Genomic DNA, 27333 nt, shown 5'->3' on the forward strand with positions numbered 1-27333 from the left:
TACTGAGCAAGTTGTGTATATATATTTATGAATATGTGTATATTTAGTGGAAAAATGCCATGATTCTGAAAGAAACTAAGAAAAGGAATACAAGCCGGGTGGTGGTGGCGCACGCCTTTAATCCCAGCACTTGGGAGGCAGAGGCAGGCGGATATCTGGGAGTTCGAGGCCAGCCTGGTCTACAAGAGCTAGTTCCAGGACAGGCACCAAAGCTACAGAGAAACCCTGTCTCGAAAAACCAAAAAACAAAAAACAAACAAAAGAAAGAAAGAAAAGGAATACATGGGAGGTTTAAAGTAGAAACAGGAAGGAAAATTACATAATTATGTTAGAATTATGTTAGAAGAATAAAACATAATTTTTTTAAAACATATTACTTTTAAGACTTGGTTCTTAACTGGGGTTTATGAGAAAACACAAAAATACATCGATTGGGTTAAGGGTTCTATTAATCAACACTTTAGTAAGTATAAACCAAAATTGTAGAAAACAGGTAAATGATTGCCAAGACCTAGGTCATGCTATATAGCCTTGGTGGTATAGTGGTCGGCATAGCTTCCTTTCGATGGGCATGTCCTTTTGGATTTTAGCCCAACTTCATGTCAAGCAGCTAAACTGACAGTGTCAGGGACACCAGTGAGTAGCCTTCTTGGATTCCATCTTCCTGATTAGAAGACTCATAACTGCCTGAATCAACTGTTTTGATTCTGTTGTGAACCAGGCTCCTTAGTACCTAATTCAGAAGCCATTTGCTTCAGCCACAAGAAGCCTTCAGACATCACTGTGGTAGTATTTATTTGGTAGCACTCTTGTAGCTGAATGGAGGTTAAGGGTCAAGATCTAACATGCTAATTCCTTTTGTGGAAAGGGTTTTCTTCATTCTTTTTACCTTCAGCATCTATTGCAGATTCAAGGTTTGAAACACAAAAAAAATCTGCCTTTAGTCTTGCTAACACTTGTCCTTTTGCCAGAAATCACCATGATGTGATTTTAAAACTGTGACTTTAGGCCAGTGCCATCTTCTATTGTTCTATTTCTATTCAAATCCACAGTTATGTTTCCCAGTAGACAACAGTGCTCTTTGCACATTGTTGGATCAGTCAGTCCTCTTTGTAGGAAGGCATATTGAAACATAGTCATTTTAGAGTAAACACACAGCTGTAAGGATTAGTCATGCATGTGCTTTAATAATAATATTTTAAAACTGGATTTTTTTTCTAGATTTCATCCCACAATTGAAGAGCTTCGCTGCCTTTTATTTTTTTCTCACTCCAAAATGGAGCATCCATCACACATGTTATAGTAAATATCAGGTTGTAACACTGGAAAATCTTTCTTGGGAAATATCTAGAAAACAGATGACTTCTTAGTCTCAACCCCGTGGCAGGAGAAAGCTAATATTTTGAAATGTCTCATTGTTTCTACCTGTGAAACATGAGGTGCTGGCAGGATGTTGATATTGTTCACTATACAGAGTCACACGGCTTTCTCCACTCAGTTATTACTTCCGAGATTTCCACCAATAAAACTGCACCTAATCCAGTTCACAGCTCACTAAATAAATGCTCCATTAATGATGTTTATGTTCCTATTTGGAAGAGGCCACAGCAAGGTCTGTATTGGTTCCACTTGAAATTAACACACCTATTTACTCTGGAAATTGCTCCTTTTTCTACTTTTCAAAGTGACCCCCATTTGGTGAGTTTTATCTTTTAAAATAAACATTTAATATAACTACATAGTATGTTGCTGTATGATGAGAGTGACATGTTTAGCCACACATAGCACATCAGCATTTGCTATTTTTAACAGAGACATCAGTCACTCACAGACTCTATTGCCTCGAGGAGACAGTCTTAGCAGCAATGCTGTCAAGGAAACAGACTGCAACTGTTACATAAAAGAATGTTTCTTTCAGGAAAATCTTTCAAAATGATATTTCTATTTTTCTCGGATTATGTGAAATTTTAATTTGCACCAATTTAAACTTAAGCAACATATATATGAAGCCCATGCATGTAATGCAATAATCAGAAAATGTGTCACTAGAAACATTTTTTAATTCTAAGGTTAAATAAGTAAATGACACTACTGTCACATAAAGGACCTGTTGAGAAAGACACACATAGAATGTACTTGGGGTTTATGCTGGGTTAGTAAACTATCAAGGGTAGGTTCTCCTCCAAGATCCATGACTTCACCAGCCCTTGGTATTTGTTAAGTTTTCAGTACCAGGCATGGTTTCCTTCTTGTTGAGTGGGTCTCAAGTCCAATTATAAAGCTGTTGTTTACCACTGAGGCATTTGCACATATTGTACCCTTAAGGCTGTCTTACCTTGCTGGTTATGGATGTGGTTCACAGACATCATATCGGGGTAGGAAGTTTGTTGCTTCCCTCCTTTGTAAGCTTCCTTCTGGTACCATAAAGCTAGTCCTCGGGGAGAAGGCTTTCCGGTCAGTTCACATGCAGGGGCGTCTAAGCCCTGTGTCTGAAGTGCACGGAGTCTTCATCAGTAAAGAATTATCATCCACCTCTGGGAGGTAACCAAGAACAGCAATGGCCTACATGTTTGGAAAGCCTCTTGGACAACCATGTCCAACAATTCAAAAGAGGGCTTCTCATGCCTGTGTTGGGTTTTTTGTTAGAAAATCTGACTCTGGTCAGGATTCTTTTGGAAAAGAATATGTTTGGCTCTCACATCAAGGATATCAAATTTTGGTAAAGTCTTAGAGATACAAATGACATGGATTCTTAAAAAATTAACAAAACATAAATATCCCTTTATTTCCATGTTAAACAATTTTGTGGAGAAAGAAAAGAGACAATTACTATCTTAAAAGCATGAATGTTTAGGTCCACAGAGATTTAACAGGAAGTACCATTAAACAACTACATATTACTTATGTGTTCAAGAATCCTTGTTAGAACATCATAATTAGAGACCAGAATGGTCACAAGCATCTATCTTTAGCATCTGCTTATTATCTAGTTTGAATATATTGTTAGTATTAAAAGATACAATCCTGAATGGCGTCTGAAGGAAGATACTCTGCAATACAGAGTACACATGTCTTGGTCTACATATTATAGAATATTTGAATTTGAGGGGATTAAGGAGCTCATTCAATAGTTGAGGAAATGTGACAAGAAGCTTACCCAGTGATCTTAGGAGCCAGGCCAGAAATAGAACCCGGCTTCCTGATCCATAGTTCAGTGTTATTTTCATGACACTGTTGGCTTAAAGCACTCGGGTTATCACTTTTCCCCTGTGATTTTTTTTTCCCAACCGTTAGCACCACTGATCTTCATCTGAAATGTCAGCTCTACATAGCACCATGGGTGCTATTTAAGTCACTCCTGTGGGATGAGGAGAAAGAAAAGAATGTAAGAAGTTTATGTTTTATTTTCAAGAAGCCAACATAGATTCTCAACAAGCCTTGATGATATGTTAAGCAATAAAAGGTGATCACGTGTAAAGGAAGTTTTATAATCCAAATAGGTTTTCACAATTCATGCTCAGAAAATGAATAGGAATGTCGTTACATACCTATACACCATGCACTCGGGAGGCTAAACCAAGACGATCACCAAAGAAAGTTTCAGGTCAGCCTGAGCTACAATAGTGAGAACCTGTATCTTTAAAATAGCAGTGTTCTATCTACAATCTCTTGAAATTCCCCCAAGGCCCTTTAGTAACTTCCTGAAGTCTGTAGTTATTTCAAATAAGACACACATGCCTAAAACTTCAAAGCTAATCCAAAAATCAGAGACAACAGGTGACATCTTTCTGTTCAGGATTAGCACACTAAAAATAATTGTTTTCGTTACCATTTATCTGAGAATTTTATAATTTTGTTTTTTATTGCTGAATTATGTAAATATGAAACACTTTTTTAGTGATTTTTATGCATATGGGTATTTTGCCTACATGCCTGGGTGTCATTTGCATGCCTGATACCCACAGAGGCCAGAAGAAAATGTTGTATACCCTGGAATTATAGTTATATATGAGCTGCCATGTAGAAGCTAGGAATAACTATATACCACATTTTTATTATTAATTCATGCCTTGATGGACATCTATACTGTTACCATCTGATGGAGGAAGGTCATTGGCTAATAAAGGAACTGCCTTGGCCCATTTTATTGGTTAGAACATAGGTAGGTGGAGTAAACAGAACAGAATGCTGGGAGGAAGAGGAAGTGAGCTCAGACTCCACAGCTCTCCTCTCGGGAGCAGACGCCTCAGAGAGATGCCATGCTCCCCGCTCCCGGACAGAGACAATAGCTCTACTCTCTGAGGCAGACGTGATTCAGCTCTGACCCAGGATGGACGTGGGTTCGAATCCCACTTCTGACATCACCAACCCAGGATGGATGTAGGCTAGAATCTTCCTGGTAAGACCGGTGCTACAGTTTATTAGAAATGGGTTGATCGGGATATCAGAATTAGCCAGTAAGGGCTAGAGCTAATGGGCCAAGCAGTGATTAAATGAATACAGTTTGTGTGTTGTTATTTCGGGGCATAAGCCGAGCAGGCGGCCGGGGTGCTGGGAACCCAGCACCGCCGCCCTTATTACTACAACCATCTCTTGGCTATTGTAAGCAGAGCAACATGAATATGAATGAGCAGGTATCTCTGTAGGAGACAGAATGCAAGAACATGAAGGAGACATGAGGAATAACGAAAAAAGAAGGATTAAATAGGGTGAGTTAGAAACTAAGGTGCAGGAAGGAATATAGGAAGAGATAACTAACACTAAAGGCATTCTCAAAAAATCCTGTGAAAACTATTAAGCAGAAACTTCCTAAAATATAAACATACATATGTAAAAATAGTTTCAACTGGGTTACCCTATAATGAGACACCAGTAGTAATAAAAAGCTCAATGTCGTGAATGGGTTACCTGTATTGGAATTGTTGGCCAGTGAGGTCCCATAGACCTTAAAAGTTATAAACTAATGCCATTTCTCTCCAAAATATGACAGAAAGACCCTATTGCTAAAGATAGCACATATGTGAGTTTAGAACATGGAGAAATCAAGCTATTGCTCACCTGAAAGTTTTATCTCACTTGCTAGGTTTCATGGTTGCTGGAAGATAGTTTACATTCTACTAAAGAAGAAAAGAAATCATTAGTTTCATCTAGCTGTGAATACTGAGTTCGTAATAATGATTCATCTGGCGGGATATGCCCACTGTTGCAATAGTGGCATGGATGTCATGGAAGTAGCCAGTCACTTTCTGAGGGCGTTTAAGATCTGCTCCACAAGATGGAACTCATACCTGCCACAGTTTTTAGGGCCAAGAATAAGTGACTAGGCAGACCAGAGCTCTGCTACCATGCATAATGCATTGGTGCATGTGAACAGCATGTACCTGCTGTGCTTTAGTACACAAATTAAACACAGACTAAATTAATATTGAAAGACCATGACCTGATCTGAAAGTAGATTATTATCAACCACTCCTGAATACTTTTCTCTTCCCAGCAGCCTGTTCTTCTTCCTTCTATTCTAAAGAAACTGTTTGTTGTGTATATATTAAAAATAATAGTGGATCATAGTTGCACATATCTTTAATCCTAGTACTCAGGAAACAGAGGCAAGTGGATCTCTCTGAGTTAAAGTCCAACCCATTCTGCATAGCATGTTCCAAGCCAGCTACACGCATGAAACTGTTCTTTAAAAAAATATCTAAGCATATGTATTGGAAGATAAAATTAGTATTTATTAAACATGAATCTTTTTGTTAGGCATACAACACACAATGTATTATTTAACTTTGTCTGTTTTAAAAGTTTTAACATCTCAAGCATTTGAAAGTCAAAAGATCCTCTTTATTGCTGATTTAACTGAATAGAAGGCTAACACTCCAGACATCTTAGGTTCACTTTTGATTCCTGTCCAAAGAAAACTGTTCTTTTGCTCCGTGCTTATGCTCACATCAAAACAAAGCTTCAGCATACATGCTTAATAAGCATCGGTGGGTGGAATAATTATCCTGCTTTTACCGCCTTTCTGAGCTGGCTCTCCGAAGGTTTGTAAAGACAGCTAAGTCTATGTGGGCTACAAATACCTGGTACGAATTTTATGCCTGGCACACCAAAGCATTCCTATTTATGTTATTCTCCACTGCAACTGGCACCAACTGAGGAGCTATCTGCTAACTGCTTAGAGTCACATAAATTGTACTCTAAAAGTTTTCAGTTCCCAGCCACTTAATGGACTCACACGAGCTTGGAAATGACAGCCATATCAAGCCTCATAGTGACTTTTTACTTCACTGTCTGTGTCTGACTTAGCCATAGAAATGTATTTCAAATTAAAAAGGCTAAATTCTCTCAGCATATAGTGAGTAATGCCAAAAGCCAACAATTTGCAGTGAATCCAAACTTTAAAATGGCAATTAAAACACTGTCTCATCTACTCTGTGGAATGCCTTTATTCAGAATTCAGAAAGAACGTCTCAGTTTAAAAATATGCCTTGGTTTTATTAATAGAACAAGAACTTCAGGAAGAATGAGAGAAAGCTGAAATAGATCAGGAATATTCAATTAGGAAGGGAGAGGCGTTTTCTTTGGAGAATGACTGAAATCTTAGGAGTCCAAATGGAGAGAAATGATAAGTTCTAGAAAAGAATAAAGACCGAACATAACTGCTTGTAGAGGCTGGACTACAAAAGTAGAAATTGTTCTAGTTCTAATAGGACTGAAGAGGGTAATCGAGGCCTATGGAACATAATTCTAACATCATAGCAGATTACAGAGTACATTAGAATTACTATACTGAGGGGTCCCAGACTTACCAACTTTTTCGAAAACAAGTCCTCTAAAAAATGTAGATGGTTTTTAGTGGGAATTTCGGGTATGGTTATAAAAATATTTGGATAGATTTTCACGAAGATGATTTAAAAATCTGCCTGAAATGAAAGTCTAAATATTAAGTTGATACAGTCATTGCAAATGGGAAAAAAAGACAGAGATGGGATGATTCCGCCCACAAGGGGAGGACACAATTTGTTTGCACAATGGATTTTTAACTAGCAAAAGAACTGACTAAATTTATCTCTAGGAAGCCATCTTCTGAGCTAGAGCTTGGAGAAAATTATGTCATAAAAATAAAGTGAGCTTAAAAACAAGAGGTAGGAAAAGGCCAAAGGATTGCTTAGGTCTTATGAATAGCTGGTTATGTGGTGGAGAAGAAAAGCAATTAAAGAAATGACTAATTTGAACCTTCTAACAGTAGAACACTGGCCAGAAATAAAGTATGAAATATCATTGCTGTTGCAGAAAAATGTTCTTCAGAAAGAACTGTTATGTTGTTTAAAACACTTAAAAGATAAAAAGAGGACTGTAGAGCATGGCTCTGTAGCAGAAACCAATGAGAGAGCAAGGACAACCTTCAGAAATATCAGACAAAAAAACAAAATAAGCAGCAATAGTCTCTATGAAGCAGACCCCTATCAGCACAGATCCCATGGGAACACACTCACGGACACACACTTGGGATGGGGCTGGAGAATAAAATCAAGGCCTCAGGGGGATATGAAATTAAAAGGCTTTGGTAGACCAAAGGAATTTTAATAAGATTTGGTAAATTTAATTTATTTAATGTACTATTTTCCCCCACCTCTAGCCTTCATGGGGCAAAAGTAAATTAACTGTGAACTAAGGTCATGACCATTGCAACTTTCCAAACTTTGCCAAGAGTTTGCTCTTGCTTTCCAATAAAGAACAGAAAATACAGGAGTGGATTTTCCTCACTTTCACGTTTTTTAAATATAATTAATCCATTGATGGCAGATTTTACAAATCACTGATTTTGGACCACAGACATTAATGAATGTCTGGGTGTCAAATACGATGCAAAGTAAATGTATTTTGTGTTATTACTCCTTCCCTTAGACAGTATCTTGATCTCTAGGGACAACACACATCAGTTCCCGATTCTGATGATATTTTTAACTGGAAATAATAGCTTTGGAGCTGGGATGAAACTGTTTTAAACTACAATTACAGTAATTTCTTTGAAATGTTCTCTCAACTCTACTTTTTTAATGGTGAAAGGCATGAGAAAAATAACTGTCCTCTTGGTATATTGAATGTTACCACTCATTCTCACGGATAATATAGCTCAGCCCACAACACAATATAGACCTTCTCTGCAGCCTACAGAAAGAACTTTAACAAAATAGATTTCAGTCTTTATATATTTTTTAATTTATATTTATTTATTTTTGTATTTATTTAAAAACTGGGCTTACCTACACTGGGACTTTAATTTCTTTATGAGAACTTCATAGGGGAGAATATTTATATCCAAGGTTAGGTGTCTGTATGCTGTTGTTGCACTTTTGGAGAACAATTATGATTCTGTTGGACTTCAATATGTGAACTCTAGTGACATGTGATATACAAATGAAGATAGAAAACTTATTTTCAGTCCTTATTATGAGCAAACTTTGGAATTATTTTTACCAAGTGTTTTCTTTCTCAGCTTATATATTCATGGGAAAAGCTGGGTTGGTGCCATAGAGTGGGTGGCTGGTGTTTGTGGAGAGGACTTTGTGCCTAAGGGATGAGAAATCCGTCACTGATCATTTGCTTTATTGCCAAACCAAGTAAGTGAAGAGAATGGAAGATGAGGAAGTGTGTGTGTGAGTGTGGGGTGTGTGTGTGTGTGTGTGTGTGTGTGTGTGTGTGTGTGTATCAGCGGACTTTGTTCTTTGTTCAATTTTCATTGTAAATAAGTATTCCAATCTCAATAAAGGGAAACACTGGAATCCTTATAGTTTTTCTCTTACCTCCCTTCCTTGTTACCAAGGTTCAAGTGATAACTTCTGGAATCAATAAATTTTGGGAAAGACCCAAGCACTATCAGTTTGGTGCCAGGACACAGCAACAAGGTCTGAATCTTGGAGTGGTATTAAATTTAAATCAAGATGAAACTTAGCCCAATGATGTTCTTCAGGCTAACATTCTGAGTATTAGAGTTGAACTTTTACATTCAGAACCTTGACTCATTACTTTATGCTTCAACCTCACAACGTTATTAAAAGTGTGATTATCACCCCCTACATCTCTAACCGACAGAGAAGCACCAAAAGATGAAGAAACAGTGAAGGCAATAGCAGATCTAGGAAAGCCCTTTCAGAGGCATAAGGTATTCAGAGATAGAGGGAAAAAACTGGATGCTAAAAAGCAGAATATGCTGAGGGATAATCCTTCTGTATGCTGTGAATATGTATTACTCTCATTGGTTAATGATAAAGCTGATTGGCCCATGGCAAGGCAGGATGAAGTTGCCAGCACAATAAATCTGGGGGCTCAGATGAAGAAGGGCAGAGTTGAGAGAGATGCCAGCTAGTAACCCAAGAAGCAAGATGATAGAGCCCAAGTAAAGCCATGAGCCACATGGCAATATATGAGTTAATAGGAATAGGTTACTTAAAATGTAAGAGGTAGTTAGTAATAAGCATGAGCTATTGGCCAAGCATTTTGTAATTAATATAAGCTTCTGTGTGTTTATTTAGGACTAGGCAGTCGGGACAGAAAAACCCTGCCTTCATCTACAAGAATAAAATGGGGACATGTGCCACAGGACCACCTTAGTAAGAAGCAAGCATCATGGCCTCAAGGGCTTACAAAAGCCAAGTGAGTGTGTGAAAAGTACAAAAGGCTGGGTGTGTGCTCGCTGCAAGCAGCACTGATAACTAAGGCTATAGAGAACAGGCCCCGTGACACTCGAAGTTGTGATGCATACAACTAGAAGGCTGTAGTTATAAGAAAATTATCAGATCTGTTTATGTTGAACCGAAAGCAGAAGATGGCTGGAGATAGGAGTCAGCCATTAAAAACACATAATGCGATGTGGGAGCCCCCTCTGTGTGCTGTGATTGCCATTAATGAATAAAGAAACTGCTTTGGACCTATAGCAAGGCAGAACATAAGAGGCAGGGAAAACAAGGCTGAATGCTGGGGAAAAGAAGAGGAGAGTCAGAGAGAAGCCATGGAGATGCCAGAGACAGACACTGAGAACTTTAGCCTGTAAGTGATCAGCCATGCGGTGATACACAGATTAATAGAAATGGGTTAAATTAATATGTAATTATATATATATACATATATATATGTATGTATATATATATATATGTGTGTGTGTGTGTGTGTGTGTGTGTGTGTGTGTGTGTGTGTTAGCCAATAAGAAGCTAGAGCTAATGAGCCAAGCAGTGATTTAAATAATACAGTTTCTCTGTGAGTATTTCGGGGCTAAGCTGCAGGAAACCAACAAGCGGCCTGCTGCTACAATAACGCTCCTGAAATGGACCCAAGTTGGGTTCCCAGCACCTACATTGGGCCCATCACAATCACCTGCAACTTCAGTTCCTAAGAATCCAGTGCCATTTTTTGGCCTGCATGGGCATATTTTCATACCATAGACACACAGACACGTACACATTAATACACATATACATAATTAAAATAAATCTTTTTGAGATAAAATCAGCTGTGTTCAAGGTGGTATGGCCATAGACAAATAAATCTTTAAAACATGGAAGAACATCCCAGCACTCGGGAGGCAGAGGTAGGCGGATCTCTGTGAGTTCGAGACCAGCCTGGTCTACAGAGCTAGTTCCAGGACAGGCTCCAAAGCCACAGAGAAACCCTGTCTCGAAAAACCAAAAAAAAAAAACCAAAAAAAAAAAAAAAACATGGAAGAACAATCTTCAATTTTAAAATGTTGGCCTAAATTTAGAAGGAAAACCTTCTAGACAGTTGAAACAGTCATAGAGACAGAAGATGGCTTTTGCAATATCACAATGGAGCTGATATTTCTCGGATCACTGGAGGCATTTAGACTTGGAGTGTGCTTCTATTGGTTTTTGTTGTTTGATGATTTTATGAATGTATATAATATAAGTATACAATATACTCCCTCTCCTTATCTCCTTCCCATCTCTACCAACCCCATCCCAAACCCTTACCCATCCTTTCCCCAGATTTATAACTTCTGGTATTGCTTAGTGAGCCATTTACTTTAATCAAAGCCATCTGTGTGAGTATTGGATTGGAGGTGTCCACTGGAACCTGGTGGTGTCATCAATAGAGACATGTCTAAAAATAGTGATTTCTCTGGTCCCTGGACTATCAATAGTGAATAGGAGTTTACTTTATCCCAGTTAACCAAAGCAGATCAAACTCCTGTTTGCTGTATTTAAGCTTCTGCTCTCCATCTTTTATTGCCCCTGATTTAAGAATTTATCATATCCAACCCCAGACTAAATGCAGTTTATGACTCCAGTGTTCATGAGGCTTGACTGGATCCATGGAAGGGCATATGGCGAAATCTGCCATCTTGACATTTGTCAATTAAACCCATGTGCTTGTGCCAAGGAAAGTGATTTCTGCCTCCTAAAGACATATGAACCAGAAAGAAGCACTTTGATTTCTTGTTTAATGTGACATTCTGTCTGCAATTAGCAAGCTTCCAGATGTTCATGAATTTTATATTCAACTTATACAGTCATTTCTGCTTCCCTCCAGAATGCAGGGTGGTTTATGCTCTAGAAACTCGGTCAAAAACATTCTTCCAACCTGAACTCCAACTGGATAAATATTTCATAATGTAATTTCTAATTATAAATGTCCTGTGAGATTAGAGGACTTTCATTTTTATCTAGGTTGGAATTTTATCCACTTTCGTTGAACAAACATATGGGGAAAAAATCAAGTTCAGGGCTGTTTGCTGCTTTTGTTTATATCACGCCTGCCTGTGCACTGCCATGCTTCTCACCATGATGATAATGGACTAAACCTCAGAAACTGTAAGCCAGCCCCAGTTAAATGTTTTCCTCTAAAGGAGTTGCAGTGGTCACAGTGTCTCTTCACAACAACAGGAACCCTAATGAGAATACCACCCTGTTTCAACTGTGTGTGCTCTTCTATTGTAGCCTGCTGGCTCCAGTTTGTGCTATACACGTACTCTTTGGCATGGTACCAACCCCTGGGATGTATTTGACATCCATGGGCCACATCCTTAAAGAAAACTGACTGTCCATCCTCCAGAAGCCATAAATTGTCGATAACTTCCCAGTTAGGGGTGGGGGCTCATGGTCCTCTCTCTCCTCCATGTTAGAAGGCTAATCGGCTTCTTCTTGTACAGGTTTTACTGCAGACAGCCACAGCTGCTATGAGTTTATGAGTACAGCGGTCCTGTCACATTCAGAAGACAGTGTTTCACTCTGGTCCTCAATGACCTCTGACTCTTACAATCTCACCACGACATTATGGGTAGTGGTCCCTGAGCCTTGAAAGGAAGGGGTGTGATCTGTATGTCTTGTTAGTGGTTAAGCACTCCACTAATACTCTGCACTTTTACTAGTGGTGAAACTAGTAAAATGTTAACTACTGTATACCGCACAAAGAAGCTGTCCGATAAGATCAGGGGGTGGCGTTAATCTATAATTATGTGAATTTAGAGGGAAGTTTCACACTGTGTCCATTCAGTAAAATAGTAATAGACTCACATTAGAGTCTTTGAGCTCACCAGCCATTAGTTGTTAGCCAGATTGCTCTGAATTAAACTTACAGTTTTCTCACGCACTCCTTTCAGCCTATATGCATACTTTAGAAATGTGGGATTTTTCTATTCTTTGCTAAAAAAAAAAGTATCTAAAAATAGTATACAACCAATGTCAATACGAACTCACAGCAACTACAGTTACACGCACTGAGCCTGCATTAAGACAAGCCCTCTGAATAGTCTGTCATGTTTAAGGAAGTAAAATGGATGCATAGAACATTACCCTGCTGAACTACTGCCTACTGGTAGACTCAGAGAGGGGAAGTCATAGTCTACTGCTGTGTATCCACTGGTGAACCCATCAAGCTCTCTTGGACAGTTCCATAGCCACACAGACAGCCACGGTTAAGCCCAGAGGGACACAAACAACGCCAAACAACACGAATGCAGGAAGGAGATGACTAGGAAAAGGAAAGGTAGACAAGGTAGGATAGGGGTGAGGGCAATCAGAAGGCATTGTACACATGTATCAAATTAGCAAAGAACAGATTAGATTAATTCAAAAAGTAAAGAAAATTTTTGTTTATGATGTGAATGCTTCCAGGTGTCATTAGATGACACCAGGAACTGTTGAAAGGATGATTTATAAAAATTCTTCATCCTGAAAGTCTAGGATTTTTTAAGTTTTTTTTTATATTTCTCATCTGTTTTTTCAGTGCACATGGTGCTGAGTTACTTAGAAAAGTATCCTGCAAGTATGCAATATATTTTAAGTATATTCTCCCCATATACAATACCTTCTTCTTCTTCCTCATGGTTCCCATTACATATTCTAATAGACAATATTGCTTCTATTTCCATATTACATGTACAAATATTATTGTATATATCTATATAATATCTTGAGGCCACAATGAAAGAAAACATGATAGGCATCATTTTGCAATGCCTTAATTCATTTATTATGATTGTCTCCAGTTGTATCTATTTTCTTGTAAATGATACAACCCTCTTTTCCCTTGTGACTAAAAAAATACGTAATTTATATATACCAGGCTTTTATATTTATTCCTCTATTGACAACTGCCTAATTGACTGCTTTATTTAGCTATTGTGAATAATACTGCAATAATGGTCAAGTATTTCTATGATATGTTCACCTTGACTCCCTCAGTTAGTATACAGAACTGGTGTAACTGAACTTTACAGTAGATTTATTTTAGATTTTTATTTAAAAGCTTCCATACTAATTTTCACAATTTCTGAACTAGTTTATGTCCCCGCTAGCAGTCTGTAAAGGTTCCTTTTTGTCTGTATAATCTTACCACTTATTTATTATATAGATTCTTAAGACTGCCATTCTGGTTTATTACTAGTTTTAAAAATTGAAAGTGACAAGAAAAAAGAGTAATATAAAAGGGATGTGTCCTAGAATAATGGCATATAAATGACTTCATTGAGGTTAAGGGCATTTAATTAGTACGATAATATTAACTCAAAATTGATGTTCTGAAGATTTATTTATGGAAGATAATAATTTTGAAAAATGGCATTATACTAGTACCTTTAATTATAATTACAAGATATATATATATCATAATAATGGGCTTCACTATGACATTTCTGCACACATGTATGGTACACTGATCATATTCACCCCAATCTAACTAGCCTCTCTGGCCCCTCCTCTCTTCCTCCTCCTGCAGTTCTCTTAGTCTTGCCATAGTAGTCCCCCTGGCTGAATAAACTCTTGTTGTACACATATACCACATTAATATATACTGTTAATATACTATTGGCCAAACAGTATCATAATTAATATAGTTTCTGTGTAATTATTTCGGGTCTGGGCAGCCAGAAATAAATGATAGTCTCTGCCTACATTTACCTGAAGGTCACTTAAGTTGGTTCCATAAATTGGCCATTATTAATAATGTCACAATCAACATGTATGTTGGATTCTCTTATGTGTGCTGCCTTCATTTTCTTCATGCATATGAAGAGTGGTGTAGGTGGATCATGTAGTAGATTTGTTTTATTCTATGGGAAACCTTCATAATGTTTTTCATGGTTATGTTATCAATTTACATTCATACTAATGATAAGGGTTTGGTTTCACATATACCCTGCCAGCATTTTTTTAATAATTGTTATTCTAACAGAACTAAGAAGAAATCTCAGTGTAGTTTTGATATGAATTTTATTTCACCTATGATTAAAAATGTTGAATATTCTTCATATATTTTTATACATACTATTTAACTGTAATATTGACTACTTATCAAACTTGGCTATGAATGTATTTGAATGTTTGACTCATTGATAGTCTTAATTGTCTGTTTTTACTTTAGCACACTAGCCTGTAGTTTTAATCCAAATTTACTAATTCCTAAAACGTTATTCAATATATTAGTCAAGTAAAATATGCCAACTTTAAAGTATGAACTAAGAATTTTTATCATTACTCTTTGTTGGTTCCAAGAGCACACTTTCCCATATTTATCTATGGGCTTATAGATAGAATGATGATGTTGTGATAGTTAAAATAATAATAACATATTATTTTTATACCTAACTCATGAATAGTAGTTGCTATGCAGGGTAGCATACATATAAAGCCAAGACAGAGAAGGCGAAAACATAAGGATCATGACTTCAAAGGCCAGGCTGCATTTCATAGTGAGACCCTCTCAAAAAAATGTAATGATCTATTTCCAACAATTCTATCATCAGTGAGATAAGCTCACAGTCAGAACCTTAGTTAATAGAAATCCTACTTCAATGGAGAGCACATTTGGAAGAATGATGCAGAATTATAAGCTTTATTATTGTCCAGAAATGGAGCATAGCTTCCTTGTATAATGAATATATGGCTATTATCCTATTGCTTTTGCTACTTGCAAAAACATTATACATATTTTATAGCTTACTTACATTCCCTTTCCCAATTAAGTATCTTAAATTATTACTGAATGAATGGTCTTGGAGTTCTCAGTCATTCTAACAATTTGTTTATGGTTACAACTGTATCCCAGTCTGCAAACTGCCCTTGCACCAATACCACAGTAGTTCATACCTTCACTCCCATGAGTACTGTGAAAACCAGGGAATATTCTCTTATAGGATTTCTGATTGTTTATACATGTATGCCTGGATGTCACATATGTACATAAGTGCAGAGGCATGTGGAAGCCAGAGACATTGGATTCCCATGTAACTAGAGTTAGAGGTCAATGTAAGCTACCAGGCTTGGATGCTGGGAGCCAAACTCTAATTCTCTGCAAGAATAGTATTTGCTTTTAACAACTGAGCCACCTCTCCAGCCCCAGGGACTCTCTTTTTACATGGTTCCCTCTATACAATACGGAACAGTGACAACTTGGATTTTCATGACATCTTTCCCATAACCCATGCTGGTTTGTGGTTTTAGAGTTTCATCCCAAAACTTTACTTACTATTCTTCATTACTACAATTAATAGTCAGAAGTAGTCAAAAGAGCAGTGATACATATGCGGAGCTATAAACACAAACACAATCAATTTCATTCATTAAACACAGTAAAAAAAATTAGAACTCTATTATATCTAGAGTTAATTTATTCATTTGATAGCCTCCCATGAAATGCCTGGTATACATGAATCATGGGGAGGTCAAGTATCAAACTCCTCCAACCACTCAGCGAGGTATATGGAGAGTCCAATGATGTTGGAATCATTGGGTTATTCAATGAGAAAGAGCACAAAGTATAAGGAGGTACTATAGGATTCGTGGAACTCTCTGGTTCTGAGGAGAGTTCAGGAAAACAAGGTTTGCTCTGAATTGGATAATATAAAAAAACAAACTGACTGGGTATTTTATCAAATATTATCTATTAAGGGGAAAGATAAATGTGAAGGAGTACCTATACTTAACAAAAAAAATCATTATGTCTGTTATCTGGGAGAAAAGGATGTTTTGTAATCTTCGGTTGGTGCTATAATCTTGTTTTTGTCTGTTTTCTAATGAGGTCATCAATTAATCTTTTTCTGTCAGCTCATTCTGTTTCTAGAGTGATCTTTCTTGACATCCATACTCCATGTGATTAGTTTCAGCAGGAGAACATCTTGATCTGACTCTGAGTGCTAGGGTAGCTCTGAATATCATGACGTACCTGATAGTGTTGACATTGTCTTATGTTGAGGTCTGGTTTTCTTTTCTTTTCTTATCCTTCTTTTTCTTTCTTGTCTTACAAAAAAGGCAGAACCTCCATCTGATAATTAAAATTACAGCAACGATGAGTAGAAACACGAAGTGTACATGCACACGCACACACAAACACACTCCAGATACTTGAGCACTTTAGTAGTTTAATTGATGTAGTTCCTATAAGAACTCCATAAAGTAAATATTGTTATTATTCCTATTTTGGAATAGCAAAGTGAGATTAAGAGAAGTTGGTGCCTTGCCAAGTGATGTATAACTACATGTGAATTCACATCTTCAGTGATCAGATTGAACAGCTCGTAAATACATGTAAATAACATGGTAGGTTGTTGTGGTATTTGTTATTTGGGTATTATTTATTATATGACACGCAGCTCAAGTGGATCATTTATGGCAGGAATGAACTTCATGGCAGGAGAAGCAGCAGGTTGACTAGTCATCTTGTGTCCACAGTCAGAAATGAGGCAATAAACAGAAAGTCAGAATAAATTACAAACCCCAAGGCCCACCCCTTGTGACCTACTTCCTCTAACAAGCTCCATCTCCTAAGGGTTCTATAACCTTCCCAAATACACCACTAATTTGAAACTAATTGTTCAAATGCATGCGTCTATGGGGGGTGGGGGAAATTACACATTTAAATCACAAAGTTCCATCTCTTTCCTGCATAAGTTAATGGCCATCTCATGGTGCCAAATGTATTTGTTTGCAACTTCAAATGTCTACAATAGTTTGCCAGCCCTACCTTGGTGTTCAATTTCCATGAAGAGACTCAATGACCACTGCAACGTTTATAAAGGAAAGGATTTAACTGGGGGTCGTTACAGTTTCAGAGAATTCAGTCCATTGTTATCATGGGAGGGAGAATGGCAGCATGTAGGCAGACATGGTACTGAAGACATAGCTAACATGTGCATGTGAGTCCATGAACAGTTGAGAGAGAGAGTCAGTGGGTCTGGCTTGAACTTTCGAAACCTTGAAGCCCACCCCAGTAACACACTTCCTCAAACAAGGCCACATCTACCCCAAAAAAGCCATTATCTCCTAACCTAACCTACAAGTATCACTCCTTGATGACCAAGCATCCAAATGTAAGAGCCTATGGGAGGGGAGCCATTTTTATTTGAACCACCACAAGTCCCAACATTATTCAAAAGTCAAAAGTCTCTTCTGAGGCTCAAGGTGGTATTTTAACTGTGATACCTTGTATAATTAAAACAAATTATATGCTTCCAACCACACAGTGTCACAGAGAAAATATCCTTTCTTCAAAGGAGAAGATTGACCTGAAACAATACTCAAACCCAGCTATGCAAACATCAAATCCTACAGCTCCATGCTCAGTGTCTGGTGTTCTGACGGATCATCTGGGTCTACAGAACACATTGTCTTTCTCAGACTAACTCTACTCCAAGCCTGCAACTTTCTCCTTGCCAACATTCCAGGGTCCTGGCATCTCCAGCATCTCTGAGTTTCTCTTGCAACAAAGGTTGAACTTCCACAAGCCTCGGGGCAGGGAATCCTACTTGTCACACAGTGCTTGGTGTCTTAGTTACTTTTCTATTGTTGCACGAAGATACTAAAACCAAAGCAACTTATAGAAGAGAATGTATATTGGGGGCTTATAGTTTCCGCAGGTAATCTGTGGATATCATGGCAGGGAGTGTGGCAGCAAGCAGGCAGCTATGGTGATTGAACAGTAGCCAGGAGCCCACCTTTGTTCCATGAGGCAGAACAATAACTGGGAATGGTATGGGCTTAAACCCCCAAAACTCAATGGCATGCGTCCACCAAAAAGGCTGCAAAGCCTAATCCTTCCCAAAGAGTTCCAAGCATTTAAATATAAGAGCCTATGGGGCCCATTCTCATTTAAACCACCACACCTGGTTCTTAGAAACTGTGATGTAAGAATCCACAACCCCCTCAATTTATTCATGCAGTGTAAACCCAGTACAACATGGATGCAGTCACCGTGATGAATTATCAACTTGAAAAATACCCTGTGAGCCCTGAACCACAGATTCAGTGAACTCCATGTGCCTTCCAGGTTAACCCTAGAAACTATATAGATGGTGATTGGGGACAGGGAACCCTTTCCATGGTGTTCTCGGAGGCGCTACTTTCAAATGTAGTCATATTTTTGTAAGTTAGAGCCTTATATGTCTGTTGCCTAAGCTTAAACTTGCCCTAAATTTTATGTTTTTTATATTTTTACCATCTCTCACACATGCCACACCCTGAAACACTAGCCTGTCTTGAAGTTTCCTACACAAAAGAGAGTCCATTACATTTTGGTCTAGCCACATACAAGTTCTCAGGACCTGGGCAGAATGCAGCCACATTCTTTGTTAGACTAAAACAGGAATGTCTTCTAGGCCAGTTTATAATAGAATCTATACCCACATGCACACCAAGTATCTCATGAGCCAAGCCTCCACTATCCGCGTTTCTCTTGGTATTCCACTCTTCCACCGCAATGGTCCATTAATCTCTGCTTATAGTAGTTTAGGGCAAATTTTCTACATTCTTCTTACAAATTGGTTCCAAAGCCTATGAACCACATGGTCACATTCATCCCAACAATGACCCAACATGTGCATTAGTTACTTTCCCCACTGTTGTAACCTGATACATGATGAGAAGCAATGTAAGCAAGCACAGCTGTATTTTGGCTTGCCTTTACCTTTCAAGGGGATCACTCCATTGCTACAAGGAGGACATGGCAGCAGGAAAAGAAGGAATGATGGTAGTAGGAAGAGGCCTTCCTGTTACATATTATATTAAAGTCTAAGAGCAGAGAATGAACAGGAAGTGGGATCTGGCTCTAAAGACTCCCATTGACTGACCTCATCCAGTGGAGCTCCATCTCCTGAATATTCCACAACATTCCTAAACCACCACCATTTGTAACAAGATCCCAATCTCAGTCTCCCCCTCACCCCCTACCCACCGCCACACACACACACACACATCTTTTCTTCTTCTATCTCTCTCTGTAGAAGTAAGATCTGAAGGTTTGTTTAATTGTGAAGTTTCCTTCTTCGTTGTATCTTTTGTGAAAACCATATTTGTCTGCTAGGATAATAGGAACAGGAATAAATAGGCTTTTAATGAAGAACACTACGATAACACATTTAAAATTTGATCTACAGCTATGGGAATCATACCATTCAAACTCCCCTATTGTGCCTAGTTCATTACGAATAAAGAATAGGCACAAATGAGGAAGAGAAAATATACCAAACAATACCAAACAATGCAATCTCTACCTTCTCCCATTTTGAATTGTAGATTGCCTTATTATTTTGTGTTACCTATCTCATCCCTCATGGTGTAGTTATTGCTTCGGAATTGTCTAGCTCTTTAGTCTTTGTATTCGAGTCTGAGTGGCTCACTCGCTGCTTATCCCTCGGTAGACCATCTTAGAGTATTTTGTGTACTTGCTTTTACTGGTGAGTTTTACAGCTTCCCATGCTTCCTTCTAGCTCATTAAATGTTTTTCTTAATGTTTCTAAGTGTTTCTTAATGTTTCGTTTGAAGGATTTCTTTTAGCTTTTCTCTATATGGCAACGTATTTACTTCATTTCTAAGTAACAGCTTTGCCTGACATTTAGTCACGTTGACTGTTTTTCTTCTGTATTGTGTTAACTCTCGTCCTGGACATTTACCGTGATGGGAGGAAAAACAAGAGGCCCTAAGCCCACTCCAGGCCAGGAAAGAACTTCATACTGTTCTCATCTGTCCTCTAGTCTCCTTCTCTGCTCTGTTCAGATTCAGAGACATGTTACTGCCAATGACCTTTCAAAGATGGTGGACAAACTCACGACTTGCTTCAGTGCGGATAGCCCTATTGTCCCAGTGGGTGGTAGCAGTGGTTGTCTCAAAGATGTTGGGGTCAGATTTTAAAAGACCAGTATAAGAATGAACAAGAAATAAAAATAAAATAAAATTTTAACTCATCTGGATGAGAACGTGTGCTAAGTGGAAGATTTTCAAATATGCAGCTACAGTCTCAATCTTCAGGGCTCAGACGGACATTTATTAATGTTTTAGTGAAACCCCATTGATCAACTTCTAGAGATGTGTAGATGGGAAGCTAGATTGCTTTACTAAGAATGCAGTCAGGCATGGTTTGGAAAACGGTCTTTATTGCATCTGATTATGTGTTCGACTGAGAGTTGGTTCTTTCATCTTCCTTTATGCTAACAGCATTCCGTCCACTTCCACTGCTCTCTTGATGGCCGTCTCTTCTTCCTGGGATGGAGAAAATAAGTACGGTAAAACGAGAAAGATAAGAAATGCACAGGTCAGGGAACCCTGATTGCTCTTCGAGCTGATGAGGGAGGGGGACTTGATCGGGGGAGGGGGAGGGAAATGGGAGGCGGTGGCGGGGAGGAGGCAGAAATCCTTAATAAATAAATTTAAAAACAAAAAGAAATGCAATGACTGCTGCTAGTAGATTACCCTTTCCTTTGATCTTAACCCTACAGTCATGCACATACCACAGTGAGTTCATTTCCAGCTCCACTGCAGCAAACAGTTCGAGAACATGCACAGGTTTCTTGAGACCTAACTTCCATGTGGTTCCTTTTCTCCCCTCTACTTTTGCATTTTCCCCACAGGACTATTATGCCCATGGGCCAACGAGCTCTCAGCTCACTTAAGACCCAAACCTCTGATCCAACTGGGTCCCTATCTTCTCTCCAGGCCACTCATATTCCCTGTGGTTGTGCTGAGTTATCTGCCTAGAGAGACAACACTATTTCCCCTTAAAGTAGAGGACTATCATGTAGGAACAGAAAAAGTTCCCAGTCAAAGCTCTCCAATTTCTCACTTAATAAAGGTCAGTATCTCTAGGAGAACTGGGTGTGCCTCCAAACAGCCAATCACAGCCCCGCTCTTTGTTCTATAAGCTCCCTGTCCTATGAGGTTTCTATTCCTGTGGGCCTTACCTCTCCCAAAAGAAGGCCACCCCATCTTCCAGGATCCTCTAGCCCAAGAATATTAGTTGCTGTGTGGAAACAAAATAGGGATACTTCTTAAGGAGGAAAGATGCTCTCTGCCAGCCCTTAGAAATGATCTGAACTTCCTGCAGGAGCTGGAAAGCTTGGGACAAATCGCAACTTACAGTAATGTAAGATTCCTGGGCCAGAAGCAGAGGGCCTGTTTAATTCCCATCATTCCCAGAGCTGACAAGCTCCCCTCTCTTCCTGACGGAGGTGCAAGCCTGCATTGGAGGGACAGATTACTCAGCAAACCCAGCCCTTGCTCACTTCTGTCCTTTTGGAGAATCAAACATACAGCCTGGACACTGACTCCAGGGTTTCTTCGCACCATCTTCCTCTGTGGGCTGTTGCTCCTCAGCCTTCTCATCCCTGTGTTTCTCTTCCTTCTCGTTGTTGTCCGGTTGCTGCTGCCGGGCGTGCCCTGAATTCACATTGCCAATTATCTGGGACATAACGAGATGGAAGACGTGGCAGCTGAAGCCCTCCTGGAACCCATTCTGCACGTGCTGTTGGAGGCAATCTAAGGTAGGATAGACTCGGCAGCAGGCCATGCACTTGTAGCCATTCTCGATGGTCACCAGTGAGTCAGGTGTCTTGGCCCTGGGTCTCTCTTCAACCATGGGTGACTCTGGCCGGCTATCTAATTCTAGCCTTTCTTCGTGTTCTTTCTCTTCGCCACTTTGTTCACTGTCCGACAGGAGGTTTCTGGTGGACACATCAGAGGATGGAGCACCTACCCACACACTCTCAGGAAGGGTGGCTTCTTCCATCCTTGGATGCTTTTCTAGGGACTCTGAGGTTTCGCTTGTGTCCCAGGAGATAGCCACACCTTTTATCACGTGCACCCGCATGTAGTATACTTTCATCCTTTCATGTTTGTTCCTACACGGAGAGAACACACAAGTCTTATATGAAGGATAGGATGAGGAGACAGGTTGTGAGGTAGCATCCATCGCCTCTCCTTCTGCAACCTGGACTCGTGATGATCCAGGCTTGGAACTGTCTTGTAATTTCTGGGTTCCTGGCAAGTGAAATTAGAAATATAAGAACATTTTCAGAGAGAAAGTTGAGGGCACATGAGTAGAGAATATACGTGACACAGGAGAAGAGGCCTTGGGGTGATACAATTGAATGATGAGCTTTGGTATTTACTGTTTGCTTTCTAGGGTGGGCGTATGCTGTGGTTTTTTATGTACAGGGATATTAGCAGATGCTGTGTACTTAGGAATGTGGAGTATGAGAGTGAGAAATAAAGACTGTATGAAGTGGAGGTAAAACATGTATGTGGTGAGCCTGGGATCATGGGACCTCATTGCTATAGTATTTGTGCAACGTGGGCTATGCGTCCAAGGTCGGCATGGTGTGTCATGTGTCATACATTTTCATGTTGTGTCTGGACTGAGAATACACATATCTGAGTGGAGTATGGCTGTGTGTGAAGTCGCTGAGTCTGTGCTAGGTAGTCCCCCTGCACTAATGTCTATGCTAAGCAAGTATTCAGAACTCTGAACACAATCCAAAGGCAGAAGCCACACAATTCTTCTAAAGGTGCTTGTCTGGTCCCTTAGTCTGCTGCCCCAAGACCCAACCCTTCTATCCACCCTTTCATGACTTCTCGTCCTTGTGAAGCCACGGCTCAGGATCTCCCACACCAAGATCCAAGTCCTTTAGGAGCTCTGAATCCTATCTAGGCTCCTCTACAGAACCCTGAGCACACCCCCAGCTTCCCTGGGCTTCCTCTCAACCTTATCCTTGAATCTATATGCCTTCGGCACTACACCCTGAGCCCATACCCAAAGAGTTTTACCCAAGAAGCCCCATACCCAAAGTGTGTCACACCCAAGGAGCTTCGCACCATTACTACGATGGATGAGCTTAGGTGGAGAAGAAACACAGGAGAAGTATTTGGAGGCAGAGGAGACCTCCCCTACCCCTGGGTTCTGGGCTTCAGCCACTCCGGTAGATTCAGGCTGAGGGACATCGTCTTGTGATTTTGAAATTTCTGAGAAAGGTATAAGAGACAAAAAGATATGGTGATTGGCCATGTTTGCACGTCATTTACTTATCCAGCAAATAATTACTGGTGTCTGACAGAATTAGCAATTAAGATTAAGACACATAGTAGAAATCTGACCCGAATGGATATATTCTATTATTAATCACAGCCATAAATTATTTTATTAATGTCTTCATTAAAAATGTAAGAATAGAGGCTGGAGAGTTTGCTCAGTTGAGAGGACTGGGTACTTGTGCAGAGGCCCTGGGTTTGATTCCCAGTACCCACATCTTAACTCACAACTGTCTGTAACTCTAGTCCTAGAGGATCCAATACCCTCTTCAGGCTTCTGTAGGCATTATGCATGTACATGATGTATAGATATTTATGAAGTAGAAAACAACAAAAAATAAAAACTTAAAAAGTAAATAAATAGAAGTATAACAGTGATGTGTATAAGGCAACCTTTAATAAATGTGAGGTCAATATGGTAAAAGCAGTAGAAATATGATCTCTATCTAGAGAATCAGCGGTTAGGAAATACATAGCCTTTTTGTGAGGCCTATATCTGTTAAGTATGTTTCATTCACTGAAGCAATATTTAATAAATAGCTGTTATGTATGAGACACTTTCCTAAGTTTCCCTCTTTGAACTATACTTTCCATTTTAATCTTGAAGGGCAGGCACTGATCAGAAATAAGTAAATATATACTAGGTCAGTGTACGGTAAGTATATAAGGTTTACCAAATGCAGAAAACAAAAATATCTGATATTCAATTAAATTAGAATTTCAAGTAAGTCGCAGACAGATTTTTTTAGAGTAAATATGTCCTATATAGTATTTAATAAACATTCACACTAAACAAATATTTGTAACTTATTTGAAATTCAAATTTAAGTAAAGTTTATATTTTGTTTGGCAATCCTAATAAAAGGCACAGATGATTCTGTGTTTTATTGTGATTTGCACAAGGCTTGCCCATTATTATTACATGTGTAGGGTTTCTCATATGTGACATACTATAACATGTGGCTGGTTCTTACATGGTATTTAGAAATATCTTAAAGTATGTATGCTTTTATGGGTCTCTCTCTCATGTGCACACGCATAGAGAGAGAAAATAGAATTTAGTGTGTGAAGACAAGACTGTCCCATACACAGGGTATGTGAACGAGAGGTAAAGGGATGGTGTGTTTATATAGCTATGTGTTCTCAAAGTGTGGAAGTAAGGGACATCTTTCTGCATCAGAGCACAAGGGGAAATATGTGGCGATCTCACTGAAGACCCTTGTGAGAGCTTTTATGTGTTACTGCATATATGGAGTTTCAGGCAAGAAAGAAATAACTTTACCTTACACACCTCATAGTTAGTAACACTCTCTGACCCTCACACCTACTACTTCTCCTCCCAATAAGGATACCGAGGCAAAACAGTTCTAAAACATAAGGTGAAATGGGGGAGTCAAAACCATTGCTTCCCTTTCCTGTAACTGCCAGTGGGAATTTGACAGGGCTTCAAGCCACTGTTCTCTGGGCTCAGCCCACAGTCTTCAGATCCCAGGGCCCAAAAAAGCTGTGGGGTTCTACTGTGAGCAAAAGTCTCCATCTGAGCAGCTAGGTCGGGTTCCATTCTGCCCCACTTCCTACACTTGACAACCCTTTTGCAGCAAGCACTTATTTTTCAATTGTGCATTTATTTTTATTTTAGGTCTCTGAGAGGTTTCCCTGCCTGTATGTGTGTGCACCATTTAAATGCCTGGTGCCTGAGGAGTTCAGAAAAGGCTGTCTGCTCCCCTGGAACTAGAGTTACCAGTGGTGGTGAGCCACTATGTGGGTTCTGGGAATGGAACCCACATCCTCTTGCAAGAGTAGTAAGTCCTTAACCACTGAGCCATCTCTCCATGTTTTTACTTGTAGTCATTGCGGTTCTCATGCATCCTAGGATACAAGGCAGCAACTGTCGGTGTCATCTAGAGTCCGAGAATGCTGGTGAGTTTTTTTTTTTAATTTATTTATTTATTAAGGATTTCTGCCTCCTCCCTGCCACCGCCTCCCATTTCACTCCCCCTCCCCCGATCAAGTCACCCTCCCTCATCTGCTTGAAGAGCAATCAGGTTTCCCTGACCTGTGGGAAGCCCAAGGACCGCCCACCTCTATCCAGGTCTGGTAAGGTGAGCATCCCAACTTCCTAGGCTCCCACAAAGCCAGTAAGTGCAGTAGGATCAAAAACCCACTGCGATTGTTCTTGAGTTCCCATTCTTCCTCATTGTCCGTCTGTTATGACCTTGGTATCTTATCAGACTCTTTCCTTTCTTTGCTTTTCCTCTGGAAAGTCTAAAACCTGAAAATCCACAGCTTTTATTGGGCCGCTTATAAATTCTTTCCACTAAAGAAATAAAATCTTCATGGTCTCGATATAACATCAACCCCAGACAAACTCCTAACCTTTTGAATAAGCATTTTATTTCTCAAAATATTTCTCAGGCCCTTTAACTCATTAGGTTACTCTTCACTCTTTCCTAAAAGACTCAGTAAAACTCAGTTTTTCAGTAAGCCCCATCACATCTCCAAGCCATTTTTCTAAGGGAAAAACAAAAAATGAATAAGAGATATGAACTCAGAAAGGGATGTCTGAAAATCTGCACCTCTGAGTCAGACAGCTGGGACCTCAGCAATCTTGGAATCCATAGTCCAAACGCCAGTGCCCGGGAAATGCCAGTGCCCAGGAAGGAAGTTTATAAAACAACACCACTGACTACCTTTGTGCCATGGGCATCTGGACTCTCTGTACTGTCTCACATCACTGAAATCCTGGAGACAGAACTGGCAGTGTCCCTGATAGACCATCTATGCCTCCCTGCTTCACCTGAATCCCCTTCAAAGCCTGCTCGGCTCCAACTGACTACCATCCCTGTGCCCCCAGACAAGGTGCCCAGGACATACCTTCTGCCTTCTCGTCATCTTCCTGGGACTCTTCAATTTCCAGATGTTTCCTCTTTTGTCGTCGTTTCATAGTATCAGCCAAAACAGTCCCTTGAAGGATACTTAAAGTCTAACTTCACCTTTTCCCTACAGCTTGACTGCCCTTTTTGACCTTCAGAACATCTGTTAATACAAATTTAAAGATAAGTTAATACAAATTTTAAAATAATCAACTCTCTTAACTGGCTGAAGAACTCAGATTAATTGAACAGCAGACCTGTCCAGTGATCACTGCGCTGCATGGTGGCTGTTGAGGGTCAAAGGTCAGAGGTTTCCTAGTGGATTCTCAATGATGACATCAGAGCATTCCATGGACCTCAGTCTAACAGCCTCTGCAGCTTCAGAAACCCTCTTTGTAAGAACAATTCCTTTTCCCCGATGGAATCTCTCGAAGGAATTCAACTCTCATCTCTCAATTGTGGCAGAATATTTTTAGATGTTAACATGTTTCTATTTCATTTTTTTCCTCTGGTTATTTCACCCTTTAGTTTCTGCTCTGAAGCAGGAAGCAGGCATTGTGTTGTTTATTTCTCAGAGCAGAGGTATTGTCAGGGTTGAAATTGTCGATAAATTGTGTCTAGAACCCCAAACTTTGCAGAAAACAGAATACTGGACC

General features: G+C 39.4%; 1 protein-coding gene across 1 annotated transcript; it reads right to left on the reverse strand.

Moving 5' to 3' along the window:
• Positions 1 to 20889: 20889 nt before the first annotated feature.
• On the reverse strand, positions 20890 to 26748 carry Fam170a (family with sequence similarity 170 member A). The gene is made up of 5 exons (XM_075970846.1): positions 26679 to 26748; positions 23592 to 23738; positions 22004 to 22757; positions 21767 to 21768; positions 20890 to 20984 (listed from the first exon to the last, which is right to left on the reverse strand). Exons 1-5 carry the CDS (start codon positions 26746 to 26748, stop codon positions 20890 to 20892), a joined length of 1068 nt encoding a protein of 355 aa, XP_075826961.1.
• Positions 26749 to 27333: the final 585 nt, after the last annotated feature.

This window comes from Microtus pennsylvanicus, chromosome 4 (genome assembly GCF_037038515.1).
Source record: "Microtus pennsylvanicus isolate mMicPen1 chromosome 4, mMicPen1.hap1, whole genome shotgun sequence".
Taxonomy (NCBI): Eukaryota; Metazoa; Chordata; class Mammalia; order Rodentia; family Cricetidae; genus Microtus; species Microtus pennsylvanicus.

Bases quoted from the DNA above. Each gene is read 5' to 3' on its own strand.
- Fam170a (XM_075970846.1), bottom strand. From the start codon at position 26,748: ATGAAACGACGACAAAAGAGGAAACATCTGGAAATTGAAGAGTCCCAG. The intron at 23,739-26,678 runs GTATGTCCTGGG...TACCTTTCTCAG, and splicing joins AGATGACGAGAAGGCAGAAG to AAATTTCAAAATCACAAGAC. The intron at 22,758-23,591 runs GTGCGAAGCTCC...TTCACTTGCCAG, and splicing joins GCTCATCCATCGTAGTAATG to GAACCCAGAAATTACAAGAC.